At 46.1% G+C, this 17,861-nt stretch overlaps 1 protein-coding gene across 1 annotated transcript in view; it reads right to left on the bottom strand.

The window, feature by feature from the left end:
* Positions 1–13,679, bottom strand: part of RIMS4 (regulating synaptic membrane exocytosis 4) — a 55,812-nt gene extending 42,133 nt beyond the window's left edge. The window contains exon 1 of the mRNA XM_066561862.1: positions 13,387–13,679. Within this exon, the coding sequence (XP_066417959.1) occupies positions 13,387–13,483 (97 nt within the window). The 5' untranslated portion in view covers positions 13,484–13,679. The remainder of the gene's footprint in view (positions 1–13,386) is intronic.
* Between the last annotated feature and the right edge of the window lie 4,182 nt (positions 13,680–17,861).

Below are 17,861 nucleotides of genomic sequence, written 5' to 3'. Positions count from 1 at the left end.
CATTTGGCAGCATAGGGAGGTTCCTTTATGGCATAATCCATTTTTACATACACCTAATATTTTCAGGTTTTCAACTGATTGTCAAGAGTGTTTGTAGAGGCTGTTAATGAATCTCAGTGCTAAAAGCAGTTACAATTCTGTAGCTATTAATATAACGTGACATCAGTTATATCAGCTTCCGAGTGAATCACAGTTTGCAATCTTGTAGGTGTTCGATAGCTGTTGTCACATTGAAATAGAACATTGTTAAATATACCCCAAGTCTGTCCTAGTTCTACAGCTCTTTTCCCCCTTTCTGCACTGCAGCCTTAGTGGACTAAGCAGAGGAATGTCAAGAGGAAAAAGCAGGTTGACTCTTAGACCACTAAGATCAGCAGGTTTTAAGATGTTCACTTTTGACTGCAATTTCCTCTCAAAATTGAAGACTATAAGCGGTTAAAAGAACAGGTCACCAAACCTTTTATGATGTCTAAACCCTCCAAGATGTACTTATATCAAGATGTTAAGCTTTTTTCCCCCCTCTTTGTAAACTGAAATAACAGGCTGATAATCTTTCCTGACATAGTACTTTAGCATTAAAGCAGGCAAAATCCAGTTTTCAAACCATTAACTGAGTATTAACTGAGTATCAGATGCCAAATGCTGCTTTAATCTGCATAACTGACATTCACAGAACACTCCTGTCTTGGTCAGCTTGTATATAAAACCACATTCTTAACAAAACTGGCACAAGCCTGTGAAGTTATTAATATTTTGCTCAGTGAAGCATTTTCAGACCATCATGTTGTCCCTGCTTCAGGATTCAACCCTCTCACCAAGATTTTTCATGCAGGTATGCATACCCTGTATGTGTAATCTTTGGAAACCCAGCCTTAGAGCTCCAAAGCAAAGATGTTTTAGAAAATATACAGCTTTCTGGATTTCAGGAAATTAAACAAAATTATGGCCTGAAATAAGACTTCCTGATTTTTACAGTCACTCTGTCCAACAAGCTTGCTGCAGCAGACAGCTGCAGTGAACAGGCTGTGAAAACAGTCAAACTCACCAAATAAAATGGACTGTGGATAATTTGCCTGGTATTATTCCTAGAGCAACAAGCCGGATTTTGCCTCAACCAACCATGCAATATTTCATAGAGTGTTTTAGTAGGTAAGCCAGGCAGTACTGAGACAGAAATAGAAAAATATTGAAATAGGGCCCACACGATGCCAGGTTTAGAGGCACTTGGCTTGGATTGGGTCTTGGGAAAAACTGAGTTTAGGACATAGCAGTGTCTCCTGTGCAGGAGCAGTAAAAGTGTTTCTGCAGAGACTGAGCAGCCAGGTCACAGGAACAGATCTACTCCTGTTACTAGGCAGATGCCAGGAATTCAGTGGAAACAGATGAAAAACAAGTTTACGGAATGATTAACTTGGGACTCTGGCACGACTCAAAGCAGAGCACTGGGCAAGACAGGAGAGCTGAGAATTATTGTTGTGAAACAGTTCAGAAGTGGGTCTGGACAAACAGAAATTATTGAAAAAATCAAGTTCTGCTCCTTCCCCAAGCCTTAACAGGTACTTTCTTACACCTCACATTTACCCTCTCAGACCCTTTAGACCAGATGTGAAGATCACAAGTGCTGGGTTCTATCATGTATGATCCCTCTATGCTGTAGCACCACGGTGTGAAAAACAGCTTTGTTGAGTACCCACATTCCTTGAATTGCACATCCACAGCCTGTACACACTGGGCAGGCAAATCCTTAGTTAAACATCTCTTTGTCCTTGCCATTTGCAGAACTTTCACATTCACAATAACTAACTCCAGATCTCTCTCCTGCTCTAATAAAATACCAAGCAGGAGTCAGAAACGTGCACTGGTGGAAGGTCTACAGGCTGCCATACAGGAAACATCTCCACCTTTGTTATTTCTTGCCAAAGCTCTAGCTTATATTGAGAACAGCTTTCCCTATGTCAAGGGAAAAGAGCCAATAAACATATCTGGAAAAAAACCATGATGCTAATTTTGGAATACCTGGCAGAAATACAGAAATATAGGAAGACAAGGGGAAAATAAACCTTGGGGAATACTGAAAATCCTGGCGGGACACAGAGGGAGCAACAAAAACTGAAATATTTTTAGGCGAGTTGAAAACATTGATCAAGACATGATGAAACCTCCAGGTAGCCATGGAGGAAACTCCACCCAAAGGTGTGAGGCAGGTGTCCAAAACCAGCTGTGCTCAGGGCAGCTGATGGCTCCTGCTAAGGAAGGGGAGGAGGGAGCAGACCAGCAGGCTGCAGATGGACATCAGCAACAGGCTTTTTCTGGGCTGAAAGGACTGTCCCAAAGCAAGACCAGAGTGTCTGTCCAAACTGAGTGATCTCAGAGCTGCCTGATAGCAGTGTGGGTGCTCTGATGCCAGGTAGGGCACAGCTACTGCAGTGCCCATCTGATGGAGGGAATGCTGCTTCCTCAGTGCAGCAGAAAGCAAATCCAGGTGCTTTTGAGCCCAACCATGATCATGAGAGTGTTGCTATGCTAAAAGAGGGAATCATTGCCTTACTTAAGACACCCAAAAGCCCAGTGAGAGCATCTCTTCCACCCTCAGCCCCACAAATGAAGAAATTCACATGATCCTGCACTCCCAAGGCCCCAGATGGAGGAGGAAAGTACATCAATGACAGCCTGCGCTGACACCACAGCAGGAGAAGGGGTGTCATGGGATGCTGAGGTTGCCATGGCAATGTCCTCATAGCACGTAACATTTTGACACTGTCTGTTTGGCGAGCAGCAGCAGCGATGTGGCAGCCTGCAAAGGCAGGAGGAAGCGGCTGTGCGAGTTTGCCACGCTTGTTCCCGCAGCCGGCAGCCAATTCAAACTGTCTGGGCATTGGAGTTTGACCAATCTGGCAGCTCCGCTTCCTAAAGTGCACGAGGAAGCTTTTAACAGCAACTGCTTCATAAATCACCCTGATTTAACAGGCTCTGTCTGCCAGGCTGAGCGCTGGCCTGCACGCCCACTTTCAGCACTGCCTGCCCTGCTTTCCACACCAGCGTCCTCAGTGCTCCCCTATTGTATCTGCTGGGAATGTCCCAACAAAGGCAGGAAGGAATGATGAATCTGACTCCATGTTCTCGGAAGGCTAATTTATTACTTTATGATACTATATTATATTAAAAATACTATACTAAAGAATACAGAAAGGATACTCGCTAAAAAGCTAATAATGAAAACTTGTGACTGTTTCCAGAGTCTTGACACAGCTTGGCCCGTGAGCCAAAACAACTCACACCAGAATCCAATGAAACAATCACCTGTGGGTAAACAATCTCCAAATACAGTCTACATGTGAGCACAACACAGGAGAAGCAAATGAGAGAAGAATTGTTTTCCTTTTCTCTGAGGCTTCTCAGCTTCCCAGGAGAAAAATCCTGGGCAAAGGGATTTTTTCGGAGAATGCAAATGCTACACTCCCTCATCCAAGTTCAACTTCTTGAACTGCAGGGTCCCAGGGAGGATCTGCTCCTCTGCTCCAGCTGGCTTTGCACAACCAGGGCAGCAGCCTCAGCCCCACACTTGCAGAGCTGTGGGGTGATCTTCTGAACTGCCAAAAGCAAACACAGCCCCAAATCCCATTCACTTTCAACAAATACCAGAGACCAAAACTCATAGGCACTTTTGAAAAAGCCCAATTTTGCACATTTAATATTTAAAACAAGCACTGACTCTTGTAGAAACTGCTCACGGCAGAATGCTTGGTTTTATCTCAAGGTACATTAGATAACATGATCTAAGCCTTTCCCCTTTACTTACATTACAACAAAAATCCTGTATCTGCAGGGGATGTACTGTGGACTATGTGATCCACAAAGGCAGATGTGTGGGGACCAACCCACACAAAAATGCCTGGGTTTTTGGCAAACATACCAAATTCACCATTGAAATGCAACAGTGGGTTGTGACAGCAATTCCTGCAATTCCTTCTGCTTTGGAGGGATCTGGGGGAAAGCAGAATACTGACAAGCTTCAGAAGTTAGTCTGGAGCACTGTCTACCCTTATTGAGAATTTAATTTAAACTGTTACAAAGGTGGAAGGGCTCTGCAGAAGTGGTGCAGAGCAGTTGCTCTAATCCCACAGGCTACTGGAGAGGTCTCAGGGCAGGAGATAACAGAGCTTCAGCAGAGGAACAACAGCACAACCTAAACCTAAGGGACAGGGAAAGTTACTGCGTCTGAGTTGTCATGATACTTTCAGGAATTAATCAACTACAGCAGCTGGAAATCCAACAGGCATTAGAAAGGAAAAGCCTTCTCTTTTTTTCTTCTGACAATCTGATTAAAACACAAATTATGGATATAAAGCAACCACCTTACAATCTTGACTGAAGGTTTCCTAACTTTCCGCTGGAGCTGTGATAACATGCATGAAATGCAAGAAAAGAAAGGTGAATAGTAAAAATAAAAGAAAAAAAGAAAAACCCACCCACACAATCCTCACAGGATGCTGATAAGTGCTAAACAAGGAGCTGGATTTACAACAGGGAAAAAAAAAATCTTAATCTTCTTAGACATCTTGGCTGCAACACAATTAACATGTTTTCCATCCACGTGGCAGGATACATTCCCTGCTAACTGTAAATATGCATACTGCTGGTGGGCAGCTGGCAAAAGTCCCACACCACTGGGAAACTGTCACCACTGGGAAATGTCAGCCTCATCCATATTGCCCAGGGAGCTGAGCGAGGGGCAGCCTGGCCCCACACTCCTGTCCCTTGGTGACACTGCTGCTGGATCATTCTGCAAGAGCTGAGCTGCTGCTCCTCAGAGGATGGGCCGCTCCAGAGAGGGACACAACCATGTGCTCCTTGGGCAGAGAGACTGTAACCTCTCAAATCAGATGTCACCAATGTGAAGCACAGTAAGAACCACTGTGATCCTCATTCCAGCTGCTAACTGGGAATGACAGCCTGGCAGTCCCTTCACCTGAGCATCACAGAATGAAGTGATGAGAAGGGGCCTGACAAAACAGGCTGCTCTGAAAGCAAAGGTTTTCAAGGATGCTGCACTCCACCTCAGTTACAGACCATCTCCTCCAGCTCCCAAATTAATCCACAAACATTGCTACATTCCTGGAGCCCAGGGGATAAAGCATCTTATTACAGACATTTACCCCACCTCCCAGTCCCACAAATATCCCATAAGCACGGGTCTCTCTAAACAACAGATATTGAATTCAGACCAATACCCATGGGATGAAATAGCTCAACCCTCCAAGTCAACACAAAGAAAATCACTAAAGGCACATGTAAAACCAGTAATTTCAGAGCACTGAAAAAATTAACATACAAATGCCAGAAAGGGAACGAGTAGCCAACAGCACTCATGCTGGGAATGATCTGGAAAATAGCATGGATCATACTCTGAGTGTTAGCAGGAGTAAGAGTGTGTATTTACAGGAATAGTGCATACAAAGTGTGGGAAACAGATACTCCTCACTGCAAGGGGCCAGACAGCAACAAGGGCACTGTCCACACTGCTCCTCCTGCACAATCCCAAATCCAGCAAGAAGGCCAACAGGACATTTGGGGGAAAAAAAAAAACAAAACAAAACAAAACAAACAAACAAAAAACCAACAACAAAAAAGACCAAAAAAACCAAAACACCTGATGAAAACAAAACCATCCATCAGGTTTCTTTAGTCCAAACAGCAAAAGGAGGGAGAGGTATGCCAGGCAGCACTGGCTGTCATTACAGCCATTACTTGGCTTGGAATTACTGGCACAAGAAGGAACAGCTTTGTGATGTGAAGAGTTGCTTTCAAAAGCAGTGATCAATTGCTTGTAATGTTGCTGGGAGCAATGCAATAGCAATCTGCTATTTCTATTCAGATTTAAGCTAAATTTTAGGGTAAACTATTCTTCTGATTAGGAGTAAATTAGTTACTTAGGGAACAGATATAAGTGACCCCTCTACCTCTACATTTGCAAGAATAAGGACACAGACAATAGCTTAAGTTTCTCTTAGTCATAAAACAGTTTTGAGAAAAACATGTCATTTACCTCTGTACATGGTGTACTCCCCAAATTGCTGAGCACTCAGACATTTTAGACTGGTTTCTGCAAGGCTGTATGAGTGCTCTGTGTTTTGGACAAAACTGATAGAACACCCTGATGGCATGAAGGTGGAACATTATCCATCTCAGTGATTTAACTGTGGATGGATCTGGCTATAAGGTCGGGCTACAGAGCTTGCTGTACCCCTGTGTGGTGAGGCTGTATCAGGGCTACTCAGCCTTTACAAATGTGCTGTTTTGCAAAAGCAAAGCCAAGGATAAAACTTAAATGCAGATTTCAAGGCATGGTTTGACAAACAGCAGAGAGTGCCTAATTTGTGTGTCATCAGCAGATGACTTAAGCAATGGCACAACTGATGGATCATTGTGTTGCAGAACCCCAGTCGTGACACGTGTTGTCATACAGTACAGCAACCTCCCAGAAAATAAAACCAAACCCCAAGGGAACATCATCTGGATAGATGGGATATTCAAAATGTGTTGAACACTTCCGCAGAGGAGCAGAAATCCTTATTCAAATATGCTAATGGTGCTTCTCAACAGATGTCTGTGGGAGAGAGGAGGAGACAGCAGGGCTGAGAGCCTTGAGTGAGTCAGGTCTCACTGCCCCACCAAAACCATCAATGACTTACAGACCATTTCCTAAATTAAATTGTTCACATTTCTAATTTAACTGAAGGCATTCAAATATAAGCAAATAGTGCTTCAGAAAACAATTGCACAGATAAATTATTCCTCAAGACAACTACTCCAATCAAACTTAATTCTTCCCTACACAAAGCAGATCCACACATTCTGTCAAACAGGAATGTTGAAGCAAAGTAGTTCCAGCGTTTCACAACTTGTCCTGATGCAAGAATCTGACAGAGCAAAGATAATTTTTTTTTGCCTGGAGAACAGAGTGCTTTTGAATTAATAAATGTTGCATTAGAATTAACTGCACATGAAATAGAAGCAGTAAAAAAACAGTGTCTCCTAGATAGAAAGCTTTCCAGGGACAGATTCTTCTACTTGGAAACCAGCTGAGAGCAGAATTAGAGAAAAGAGACATCCTTTTCCTGTGGCTGGTGGGGTCACATCTAACCCACCCTCAACAACTCCTGCACACACAGCTGAACTCAGCATCATCCTCTGAATGAAGTACATCAGGCCACCTTCGAGGGAAGGAGACAAAACGCTGTGCTCTCCATGGCTGCACGTGTGTGCTGCAAAAGCTCAGGGGACAGCAGAGAGCCACCATCATGGCCCATGACCCTATCCACATCCCTCTCCCCTATAAACCCACACCCACCTGACCACCAAGGAAACTTCTAGGCAGCACTTTGTGGCACAGTGCTTGAGCTCCCTGGGCTAGCAGCTGCTGCTCTTCCTCCACCTTACATCAGCATTTCTAACGATTCCCAACACAGCACAGGCGGATGCTGCCGGTCGGGGGGTGCTGGAGGGCTCTGCAGGATGCCCCATGGGAGACAGGAGTGGGAAGCAGCTGGTGGCCCAGGAAGGCAGCCTGGCACGCTGAGCCCTGACCGATGCCACGTCACCTTTCCCCGCGCTCGCCCATCTGTCCCACCGGCCCCATCTGCCGGGTTCTGCCACGGAGCACGAGCGCCCTGCGACTGACGCTGACATTCTGCTTTGCCTTTCTACAGGCACAGCATGAACCTGGCCCAGGACCATGGCTCTCACGTGCAGCCACAACACCGAGAGCAACACAAGCAAGGACAAGGTTTCCAATCGCTCGCTCCTCGTGCTGACTCATTCTCAGCCTCCCATGGCCACTAAAGACAAAACCTGTTGTCTGTACCTGCGGTCCCCTGATCACACGTGCAGCAGCAGCAGGGCTGAGAGCAGAAAGCTGCTCCAGTGCTCAGGGCAGGGAAGGGGCAGCAAGGATTGCTCAGCTCTGCCTGACCAGGTGTCAGAATCAGTCGCTGTATTTAGGATCTGGATTAACTCATAACCGGGTTTGGGATCACCAGCCTCTGCAGGTCTTACCACAGCCTCATCTTCCAGGCTGCTGCTCCCTTTCATACTTTCCTCTGATGGAAGACTGATTTGACAGCAGGTCTTCCAGAACTGTTCTCATTTTTCATTTCAACTTAATCCATTTATGAAACAAACATGTTTACCTAGAGCTAGAATGTGCCCAGCAGGGAGAGAGACATTTCTTACCATCACTAGGATAATCTACAGCCAAAGATACACTCCTTACTGTGCGAGAAGAGGGAAAGGCCCTGGATTTTACTGCCTCCTGCACCAACCAAGAGAGCTGGCACCCCTAGATTTTACTGCCTCCTGCACCAACCAAGAGAGCTGGCAACGCATGGCCAGGTGAGCTCTAGGGGCTATCTTTGCAGGGATAAACTATCCATTCATTTATAAAACATTGATTAAAAAAATAGCTAACATTCCAGATGGATGAATAATTTCCCCTGTTCTCTATATGTCTGCCACATGAGCACAGCTACCAATCTTACAAACAACTAACAAAACCGGTTAGAGGCTTCCAGAGCTCCAAAAATTAACTCTGGATGAAGCAAAACCAAAGTAAGCACAAAAAGGACTTAACACACTTGGGCTATATTTAAAAAAAAAAGAAAAAAAAAAAGTAAAAATGGACTAGTTAAGTCTTGAATCATAATTTTCTTTTAAACCATATGTACCCCAATACAGTGCTGCAACTGAGATATATCCATGGCAACATGAAAACACACATAGGGGCTCTCTCTATTTAATAGCTTTGTAACGCTTAATGTTTGAAATTATAGAGCAAGTCAATGTTTAAAATTATGAGGAAGTTCAATACATAAAACCCAAACAAATGAATATCCTAAACTAACCTAAATATCCACAGCCCCTTCTTACACCCCGATAGTTTAAATGTTTTTTATCAATCCATTAAATTAGTATTTCACATACTTTCTCTTCAAAGCAATTGATCGTAACACAGTGCCTCTGCCAGTACTTTATTATGTGTGAAAGCAGCAGCCTGGGCTGAATTTTATCTCTAATTCAACTCTTTTCTGAATGAGCAGCTGACACAAGGAAGGCTTACTGTCAGTATCTAGGAGACATTTTGACTTTGGAAACCATTTTCTCTCTGCCAGACACTTGGTTCCAGCTGGCTGAGACACGATTTGATTCTCCAGTCTTGCAGCAAGGACAGGGGTCTGCCAAGCTGGACAGTCCCTGTGCTGAGGTCCTGACTAGGGAGGGGACACTTACCAGTCCCTCACAGCTGCTCTGTACCTTCCCTTGCTTCCTGACAGAGCAGCCCTGCTCTTCACACTTGTGTAAGTAAGGAACTTGGTGTAGATGCTCAAGTTGGATCTGGATTCCAGGGTAGCTGCGTGTGCAGTGTGACCCATGGCTACAATTCCACACATCCAAGTCTGCATCCCTGTCAGGGCACGCTACAGATGCCTTCTGCCAGTGCAAGCAGGTGTCCTTCCCTAGAAAACCGGGGTGTAGGATGAAAGGAGCTGGTGCACTGCAGGGTCTCACCCATCTGGGCCACAGCACAGCTGGAGCACACACCCAGACCTGACCAGTGCTGTTGGGTCCTGCAGTTTAGGCACAAGAAAGGAAACCCCATCCCTTCCAGTGCTCTTTGCCTTTACCTACCTGCCTCTCTTTAGATGTAGCTCCTGTCCTCTGTAGTACACAGGGTTTTGGTCTGGAAGCTCTCACTCCTCCAGAGCTGAGCACTGCTTCTGACTTCCCAACTCCCAGTGGGTTCAGCACTGCCACATCAACTGTCCCAGCTACTCAAACCACCTCCTCTCTCCTGCTCAAAGCTTGCTTGTTCTGCATGTGCAGCTCCAAGTCAGTTGTTGGTACTCTCTACAAAATCCTTACTTTCTGTTCTGCTTTAGTCACATTTCCAAACCTCATGCCCCACACAAGGAGTAAAATGGCTCTCCTCCACACCATTAGCCTTAAGGATGACCTTCATTCTGAACTGGGGAGGGCTGTGCTAAGGCCACCATCAGTCACAGAGGGATTTCATACACCCCACTCCCTCAGCTTTCATTATGAGCTGCACCCAGGTGCACCACAATCCTGTTATTAACTTACACGCACTTGCCACTTGGCAGTTCAGTCCTCAGCAGTTTGGTTCCTTCTGACATGTTCCCACAGGAATATCAGCATTCCAAACAGCTGATTCTAGCCAAGACCAAACGTATGGCAGATCCTCAGAACAGCTCAGATTTGTGTTCACAAGATTTGTGTCAGAAACAGGCATTCTAGAAATGTGCCCACAAAGAGTGCATGACTGACTTTTACCTCCTCTTACTCTACTGCTCCATAACTGAAATGTAGGATAGACATTTGCATAAGTTAAACCAACAATTATTCTGATAATAACTGCAGCTTAAAAATCCTTAAACTTCACTGACATTGCTGGGGACCTCAGAGGAGCAAAGACAGTGGCACCCAGCCAGCAGGAAGGCCAGCAACATTACCATGCTGAGATCAAAAGAGTTATTAACCCTGAGTCCTTGATCTGCTGAGTGCATTTTGGCTATTTCAAAGCCCCACTGCAACTTCCTGGCAAAAAAAGCTCTGCATTTGCTCAGAGCATCTTCTTTTGTAGATGCAGCTGAGGAATGAAAAGGGCATTGGAACCCTGAAGTCTACATCCACCTCTTTGGAGAGACACATGGACATGAAATACCTGAAACTCCAGCACCCTCATGCTCTGGAAGCACTCAAATGTGATCCTGTCTCTTGCTCTGTTGCTTTCCTGCCTCCACTGGCTGCCTGCTTCTGCACATGAAGAGATCATCTGCACCCAGATTCACTGCTCAGAACCCCATCCAGACACACCGCAGGTCTACCAGGCAAAGGAATTGTGGAAGATGAGGAGAGTCTTCTCACCTTATGTCCACAAGGTAGACAGCAAAGAAGAGCCATGGCAGAAAAGGAAATATTGTATAAATAAAAGTATATTCTGTATTTTTCAAATGCAGAGTCATTTTTCCAGACTAAAAGGGTGAAATACTGGAAGTCAGAGGTATTGTTACCACTGCCCAAATGCGGCCACGGCTCTCAGCACATCTGTAAATTTCCTTTTAGACTCCTTTGATACTACCCACCCATAGTAACTTAAATGAAACACCTTGAGAATTCTTCTTGTTTGTACATTTAAACGATCATTAGGCTGTTTTCCCCTTTCAGAGGAAAACGTCACATTTCCCTTAAGCTTGGTCATTTATCAGCTCTTCTCCTTTTTCTGTAGGACGGCTATTCTCTTAAAGATGTGGTTCTCAGCTTCAGACAAAATGGATGATGTGTCTGTTTGAAATAGGATTGTTTACTTTGTCAATGCCCCTGGGATCAATTTCATTTTTTTTCTGCCTCCTCCTATAGAGAACATTTTGCCAAGTGCAGTATTCATCTCCCTGAATGAGCTATCGAGATCTATTTTTTTGACAGAAATCATGCTGCAACCCAAACTGATCAGAATCTCTCACTATTTCAGAAGCGTGCATGGGTATGAATAATATAGAATCTTATCTGGCACAATTGCAGCATTTCTCTTATAATTTCTCTTTCAAGTAATCTACTTGCTTGAGAAAATTATACACTTGTAGTTTTAACACCAAAAATAAAAAGCAGCACACGTTCCTCCTGGCTGGTTGCTCATACATGTCTGAGCACACACTCACAGGCACAAAATACAGGAGCAACACTGCAACATCCCCATCGTACTGAATCCACCCTGAGCAGCTTCACTAACCAGACAACTCACACAGGCAAGACCTGCCCATAAGCTGCTGGAGAATGAGGTTTTAATTGGAGATTTACTTAATTCAGAGACAAGTACTTGTGTTGTATTAAGAGCAGCTTATTAACATTCAATCATGAACATTCACTAAGCATGAATAAATAAAATTCAGCACAAAAACGGTTTTTTAAGCGCTGGAAGAGGAAGCATTCACCTAAACTATCACCTTGCTCAGGACAGGAGGGGCTGGACACCAGGGAATGAAATGCTGTCCAGGCATTGTGTTGGGTTCTCATACTTGAGCATGTCTCACTATCAATCATGCCTGAAGCAACAGCGCTGAGACTTCCCAAAGCTCCTGTTATTGTCTTGTACGCTTCTCGGCATCTGAGCCAAATCTGAAGTGCAAATAAATCATCAGCAAAATTTTTAGATAAGAATTTTTAAAACTACATCTGTTGGAGGAGACAATCCTCTGCCTGCCACCCCTGCATGATGCTGATGACAAGTCTAGGTTAATCACACAGATGATGAATTGATTCTTACGTCAACTCCTTTAAAAACAACATCGTTACAGGTGTAGCAGCTGGCGGACTGATGTATTCCTGCTGGCATCTGCACATCTTGGGATGAGCCACTAGACAAAGGAGCATGCCGGCATTTTGAGGGATGCAACCATGACAGTCAGTGTTAAAATATGCTTTTGTTACCAACTTTTTATTATTTGCCACTCACAAGACTCACAGGTTCAGTCTCTGGTACAGTGTGCACTGGGAAAAACACCCCTCAATTATCAGGGAGCCGCCGGGAACGGACAGAGGGCTCTGGGCTCTCCGACCGCTCTCCATCCACTCCCGCGCACGCCCTCCCTCCCTCTCTCCCTACCCACGCAGCGGCTGTGCTGCCCTCTACTCCCAGCACCTTCCCCAGCACCCACCACCCTTCCTCGCCCCTTCAACCCAATGCCTTTCCTACTTCTCCCTACCAGTGCCCCTCTTTTTTAAGCTTGGTGTCATTTTATCACCACCACCAACTGTCTGAGGCCAGAAAGGTCTTTCTGATGCCGGCAAAAAAAAAAAAAAAATCACTGCATCCATTCTGAAAGGCTTTTGTTTTGGGATTTACTCTGCCCTCATTTAAACGGAATCCCATTATTCGTCTCTCCAAAAGCAGCACGGTGTAGGGCGCTAACAACCCCTGGGAACAATCAGCCCGAGAGTTGATGGTGTATAAATCAGAGCGGACACACCACCCGGCAGGATGGACGCCTCCTCCCTGAGCTCTGCCCTTCATTCTCACAGAGGAGGATGGAGCGTGAGCCGCTCCATTTGCAAATAACCCGTGTTTCCTATCGATCGGCAGCCGGAGCGTGTTTCACCGCTGGAGCACACTCCCAGTTTCACCCTCCACAGGCACACGCATCCAGCGGTGCCCAGCATCCCTCGGACACCCGCACGGATGAACCCCCGGCCCCAAACCCCCGGCGGGGTCGGGGATGGCGCTGACACGGAGCACACCCACCCTCGCCTGCCCACGGCGGACGGACACACAGCCCCGGGAACCACCGCCCCCCGGTGCTCCCCGGCCCCCCGTACCCGCGTCCTCCTCGTCGAAGCTGTTCATGCAGGGGAAGTAGATGGCCAGGGCCTCGAAAGAGGCGGAGAGGCTGAGGCGGCTCTGCGACCGCTCCATGAAGAGCCCGGCTCCGGGGGCGCCGCCGGGGGTCTCGCCCGCGGCCGCGGGCGGCTTGGCGAGCTTGGCCGCCCCATTCTTCACTCGGAGCACGGCCCGCGGCGTCTTGGCGGCGGCGGGGCCGCGCTGAGGCGGCGGGGAGAGGAGAGGCGAGGCGGGCGAGGCGAGGTGAGGCAGGCGGGAGCGCGGAGCGGCGCGGAGCGGAGCGCAGCCACCTGCTGCCGCCCGGCCGGCCCTGCGCGCCGCCCGCCCCCGCCCCGCCGCAGCGCCGCCAATCGCGGCCCGGGGGCGGGACGGGCCCGGCGCGGCCGCGCTGCCCCCGCCCGGGCGGCCCCGGCTCCCTCCGCCCCGGGCGGCCCCGGCTCCGCGCTGCGCCTGCCCCGCCCTGCCCCGAGCCCGGCCCGGGGAGCCCCGGTTGTGTTCTCGCCTTCCCTGGGCTGGAAAGGTCCTTCGCATCCCGGGCATTGGGATAACGCAGGTGTAGGTTTGCTTGTGAATTGATCTGGGAAAATGAAAGTGACAGAAATTGATTTATTTCTGAAATAGACAGAAAATTATTTATTTATTTATTTCTGAAATAGACTGAGATTTATTTATTTATTTATTTCTGAAATGGGAATTTATTTATTTATTTATTTCTGAAATGGGAATTTATTTATTTATTTATTTCTGAAATAGACAGAAATTTATTTATTTATTTATTTCTGAAATGGGAATTTATTTATTTATTTATTTCTGAAATAGACAGAAATTTATTTATTTATTTATTTCTGAAATAGACAGAAATTTATTTATTTCTCATTTATCCACCGAGAAACTGAAATTGACAGAGGAGGAGATGCAGGAGGAAGAGCGTGGTCCTGGGTTTGATCTCAGAGTGCAATGGCAGAAAACAACCTTGAAGATTTCAGGTGTAGAACCTTGAAGGTTTCTTCCAAAAGAGAGGGGACGTAAGTGACCCCAGTGTGAATGGAAGAGCAGCCCGGCTCCCAGCCTTCTCCCACATACCTCTCTTTAGACACAGAAAAAAACCCTTCCCAAAATATAAAAGCCACTATTTGGATGCGTACAAGCTCCCAGGCAGAAAGCACATAAACCAGGAGGTTTTCCTTGGTGTGTTACATTAAATAGGAAGGCTGGTGCCTGTTGTGGCTCAGCATTAAGCCCATTCTGCAGCACACCGTGGGATAGAAGCTGCTGTGCTCTGTGAAATGAGCACATTTTAGATCCTTCCCCAAGTCACATTTTTTTTCCGATAAGCTTTATGGAGAATTAGTGGTTCAAGACTGCCAGCTGTCCACAGGTGCTGCCTATGGCAGAGACATCACAGCATCTCCTAGTCCTGCTTTGGGGAAGGAAACGCTGTATAGCCTTATTTATTCAGTGCAACAAAACCCTGGGATGCTATTAGACAGAGTGTTTTGCGTGGTCTGCACAAAAAGGTTGCTGTTCCCTCAGGGAACAAAGGAAGATGTTCCTTGTGCTTGGTCTGTCCCCCCATCCTGATAACTAAATGTCACCCCACTGAAATGACAGGCCTGCTTGTGCTAATCCAAAAATGCATATTAAGAGTCCAATATCTCCCTTAGGAAAAGTGTGGCTAAACAACCTGTATTCTCCATTCTCAAACAGTTAATACATCAATCCATAAAAAGTTTTCTGTCTACTGAAAGTCCTACCACAGCTGTATGGTATTTGTGGCCAGTGCCCAGAAGCAGCAGGAGCAGGGCTGCTCCCAGGGAAGGGGTGCCAGGAGCAGCCTCTGCACAGGGCAGGGACAAACCTGTGGCCAGACACAGTCCCCTGCCATGGGAGGCAGAGCAGGAGGTGATGGCAGTGCCTCCTATCAACACACCAGCTCCAAAGTCATCCATGGAAAGCCAAACATCAGTTCAGGATCAGGTCTGAGACAGTCTCACCTACAGCCTAGGCAAGAGCTAGAAGCCCCCCAGGCTTGGAGCTTAAATGGATCTCCTGACAGAGGGGGTAAATGTGAGCCCCAAATGAAGGTTTTTGGGGTAATTGCAGCCAGGTAGTGCACTCAGCCCTGACATCCAGGTTCTTCATTACTGGTGATGCATCCAGAATGGCAGAGGTCATATGAATATCAGATACCAAGATGAGTTTCCAGCACTTCCTGAAAGAAAATATGTTATTTAATTCAAAAACTAATCAAAACTTGCTCTGGAGTTGGTGAATTATATGAATTACTTCATCAAAGCTAGGCTAGGCAGGCAGTAAAGCAGAAGGAACAGAATGAACTTATTACAGACAATGATATCTCCAGGTCTGAGTTTTGAAAGGCAAAGGAATCAGTGAGGAATGTATTACCATATGTTTAAGAAGAGATTTCAATAGCACCAATCAAGGCATTAACAGCAGCTACAGGCACAAATTTAGGTGCATTAAAACTATTAAGACAGCTCCTGTCTACCGGTCCTGCCAGCACATTTGATCAGAGGAGCAAGAGGCATCTGTGAATCAAAATTTGCTTGCAGGTTGCCAGGCACAGAAGTTACCTAAAAGTGCTGACAACTGGCTTTTTTTTTTTTTTTCATTTAAAGACTGCAATAAAAAATTTAAATGGGGAATAGAAGTTTAATCTCAGCTTTATGCTGTGTCCATCTAAATTGCTTGTTTCACTACATCTTGGAAGCTGTGGGACCAGCCATGCTTGAGTCCTTCCCTGCTCCTGTCTGCCACAGAGTGGCTTGGGCTGAGTGCTCTAAACATCATCCCTTAGCTTTGGTGTCATCTGCTTCTCATTTGACTGCTACATTTTGCTCCTCAGGGCCAGGGCAAATATGTGTCCTGCAGGGCTCTTTGATTATTGGCTGGGCCAAAACTTCCTAAACCAAAACCATCTGCCTTAAAGTGAGCCAAAATGCACTGACAGCTGGAAATGGGATGGACAGTTAAAGGACTAATGCCCTCTGGATGCCTGGAGGAAACTGTTTGTTTTGGCTGCCTGTTTAAGGGAAACAGGGATTTGCAATGAAGCTGGAAATTGTTAATCTCTAAGAGTTCTTCTTCATTGATTGACATGGACAGCAAGATCCTTGGGAGGGACTTGCAGAAGTGAGGATAAACAGGGAGGAAGATTCCCGTGATGTTGTAAATAAGCTGAGAGTGCAGGCGAGAACAAATAAACTCCAAGATTTACTGCCTCCAGAGCAGCACGTCTGTGGCTGCCCCAGTGGAAGTGGTTAATTGATTGTTTCCCCAGTGAAGCAGGCTCTGACTGATTGAACCATGGAAAGCTCTGATAGATTTTTCCTGCTGGCTCTTTCTCTTCCCACTAGTCACGTAGCTTATATTTTTGCCTTTATTCTTAGGTGTCTAGGTCAGCCTAGGAAGTTCATTTTTATACTGGAGCAAGAGGATATGCTGCCCTCTCTCTCTTGTACTCCCTGTGGTTTTGTGTATGCTTGTTTGGAAATAAAACCAAACTCTCTGTTTTGTGTATGTTTGCTCTTTCTGCTCTCTCTGCCCACTGCTTGCTCAAAAAATAGTCCACATGCTGGGAGCTCAAATGCAGCACAGAAACAAGCCCTGCTAGTGAAAACACATGCATAAATCTGTTCAGAGTAAATACAGCATTCCTAAGGGTGAGGAGGGTTGGGCTCCTCCCTGTCTCATGCTACCCCTTCCCTGCCCTGAGCAAAGCTGATGCTGGAGCCAGGCAGCTCATGGCTGGCAGCACACAGTGTCCTCCAGCACCCGAAAACAAACACAGACTTGACCATCCCTGCTCTTCAGGGCTCTAATTGATTCCACTTAGAAGTTCCTCTTGGCTCTTCTGGGCAGGCTGGGGGGCAGGAGGTGAAATGTGCTGAGCATGGATACCCAGAACCAGGGACTAAACAGCAGAGAAGGATCTGTGGTGCCATGGCATGGCATCAGTGCAGGGTGATGCCCAGAGGCACTGGCTCAGGTGCCCAACACACCAAAGTACCACAGCTTCACTGGGTTTGGTTGTTGTACACTTACATAGCAATATACATTTTAAGTTATTTATTCTTTCTTGCTATGTGTATAGAGGGAATACTGCAGGCTGATGGCTCAAAGAACCAGGCACAGTATAAATACAGAGTGAAAGCCTTTATAAATACAGAGTGAAAGCCTTCTCTTCCCCAAGTGCTCACTGTCCAAGAAGCCAAGACAAAGAACAGAAGGAAGTATAATTTTTTTTAATTCAAGTTCAGGGTACAAAGCATATGAGTTTTGGTTGGCTTGCCCAACACTGTATAAGGAAAGTCTCTCTTGGAGCTAGGAACTGACTGTAGGTTTCCTGCCATAATCTCAAAACTACCTTCTGCTTTTCACTAATAGAAGAAATGTTCTAACCTTAGCAAAATTAAATTATAAGCCAGACAGG

The sequence above is a fragment of the Molothrus aeneus genome, chromosome 17 (assembly GCF_037042795.1).
Source record: "Molothrus aeneus isolate 106 chromosome 17, BPBGC_Maene_1.0, whole genome shotgun sequence".
NCBI classification, from domain to species: Eukaryota; Metazoa; Chordata; class Aves; order Passeriformes; family Icteridae; genus Molothrus; species Molothrus aeneus.
The sequence above is the reverse complement of the archived record's forward strand: the minus strand, read 5'-3'. Positions and strand labels throughout refer to the sequence as shown.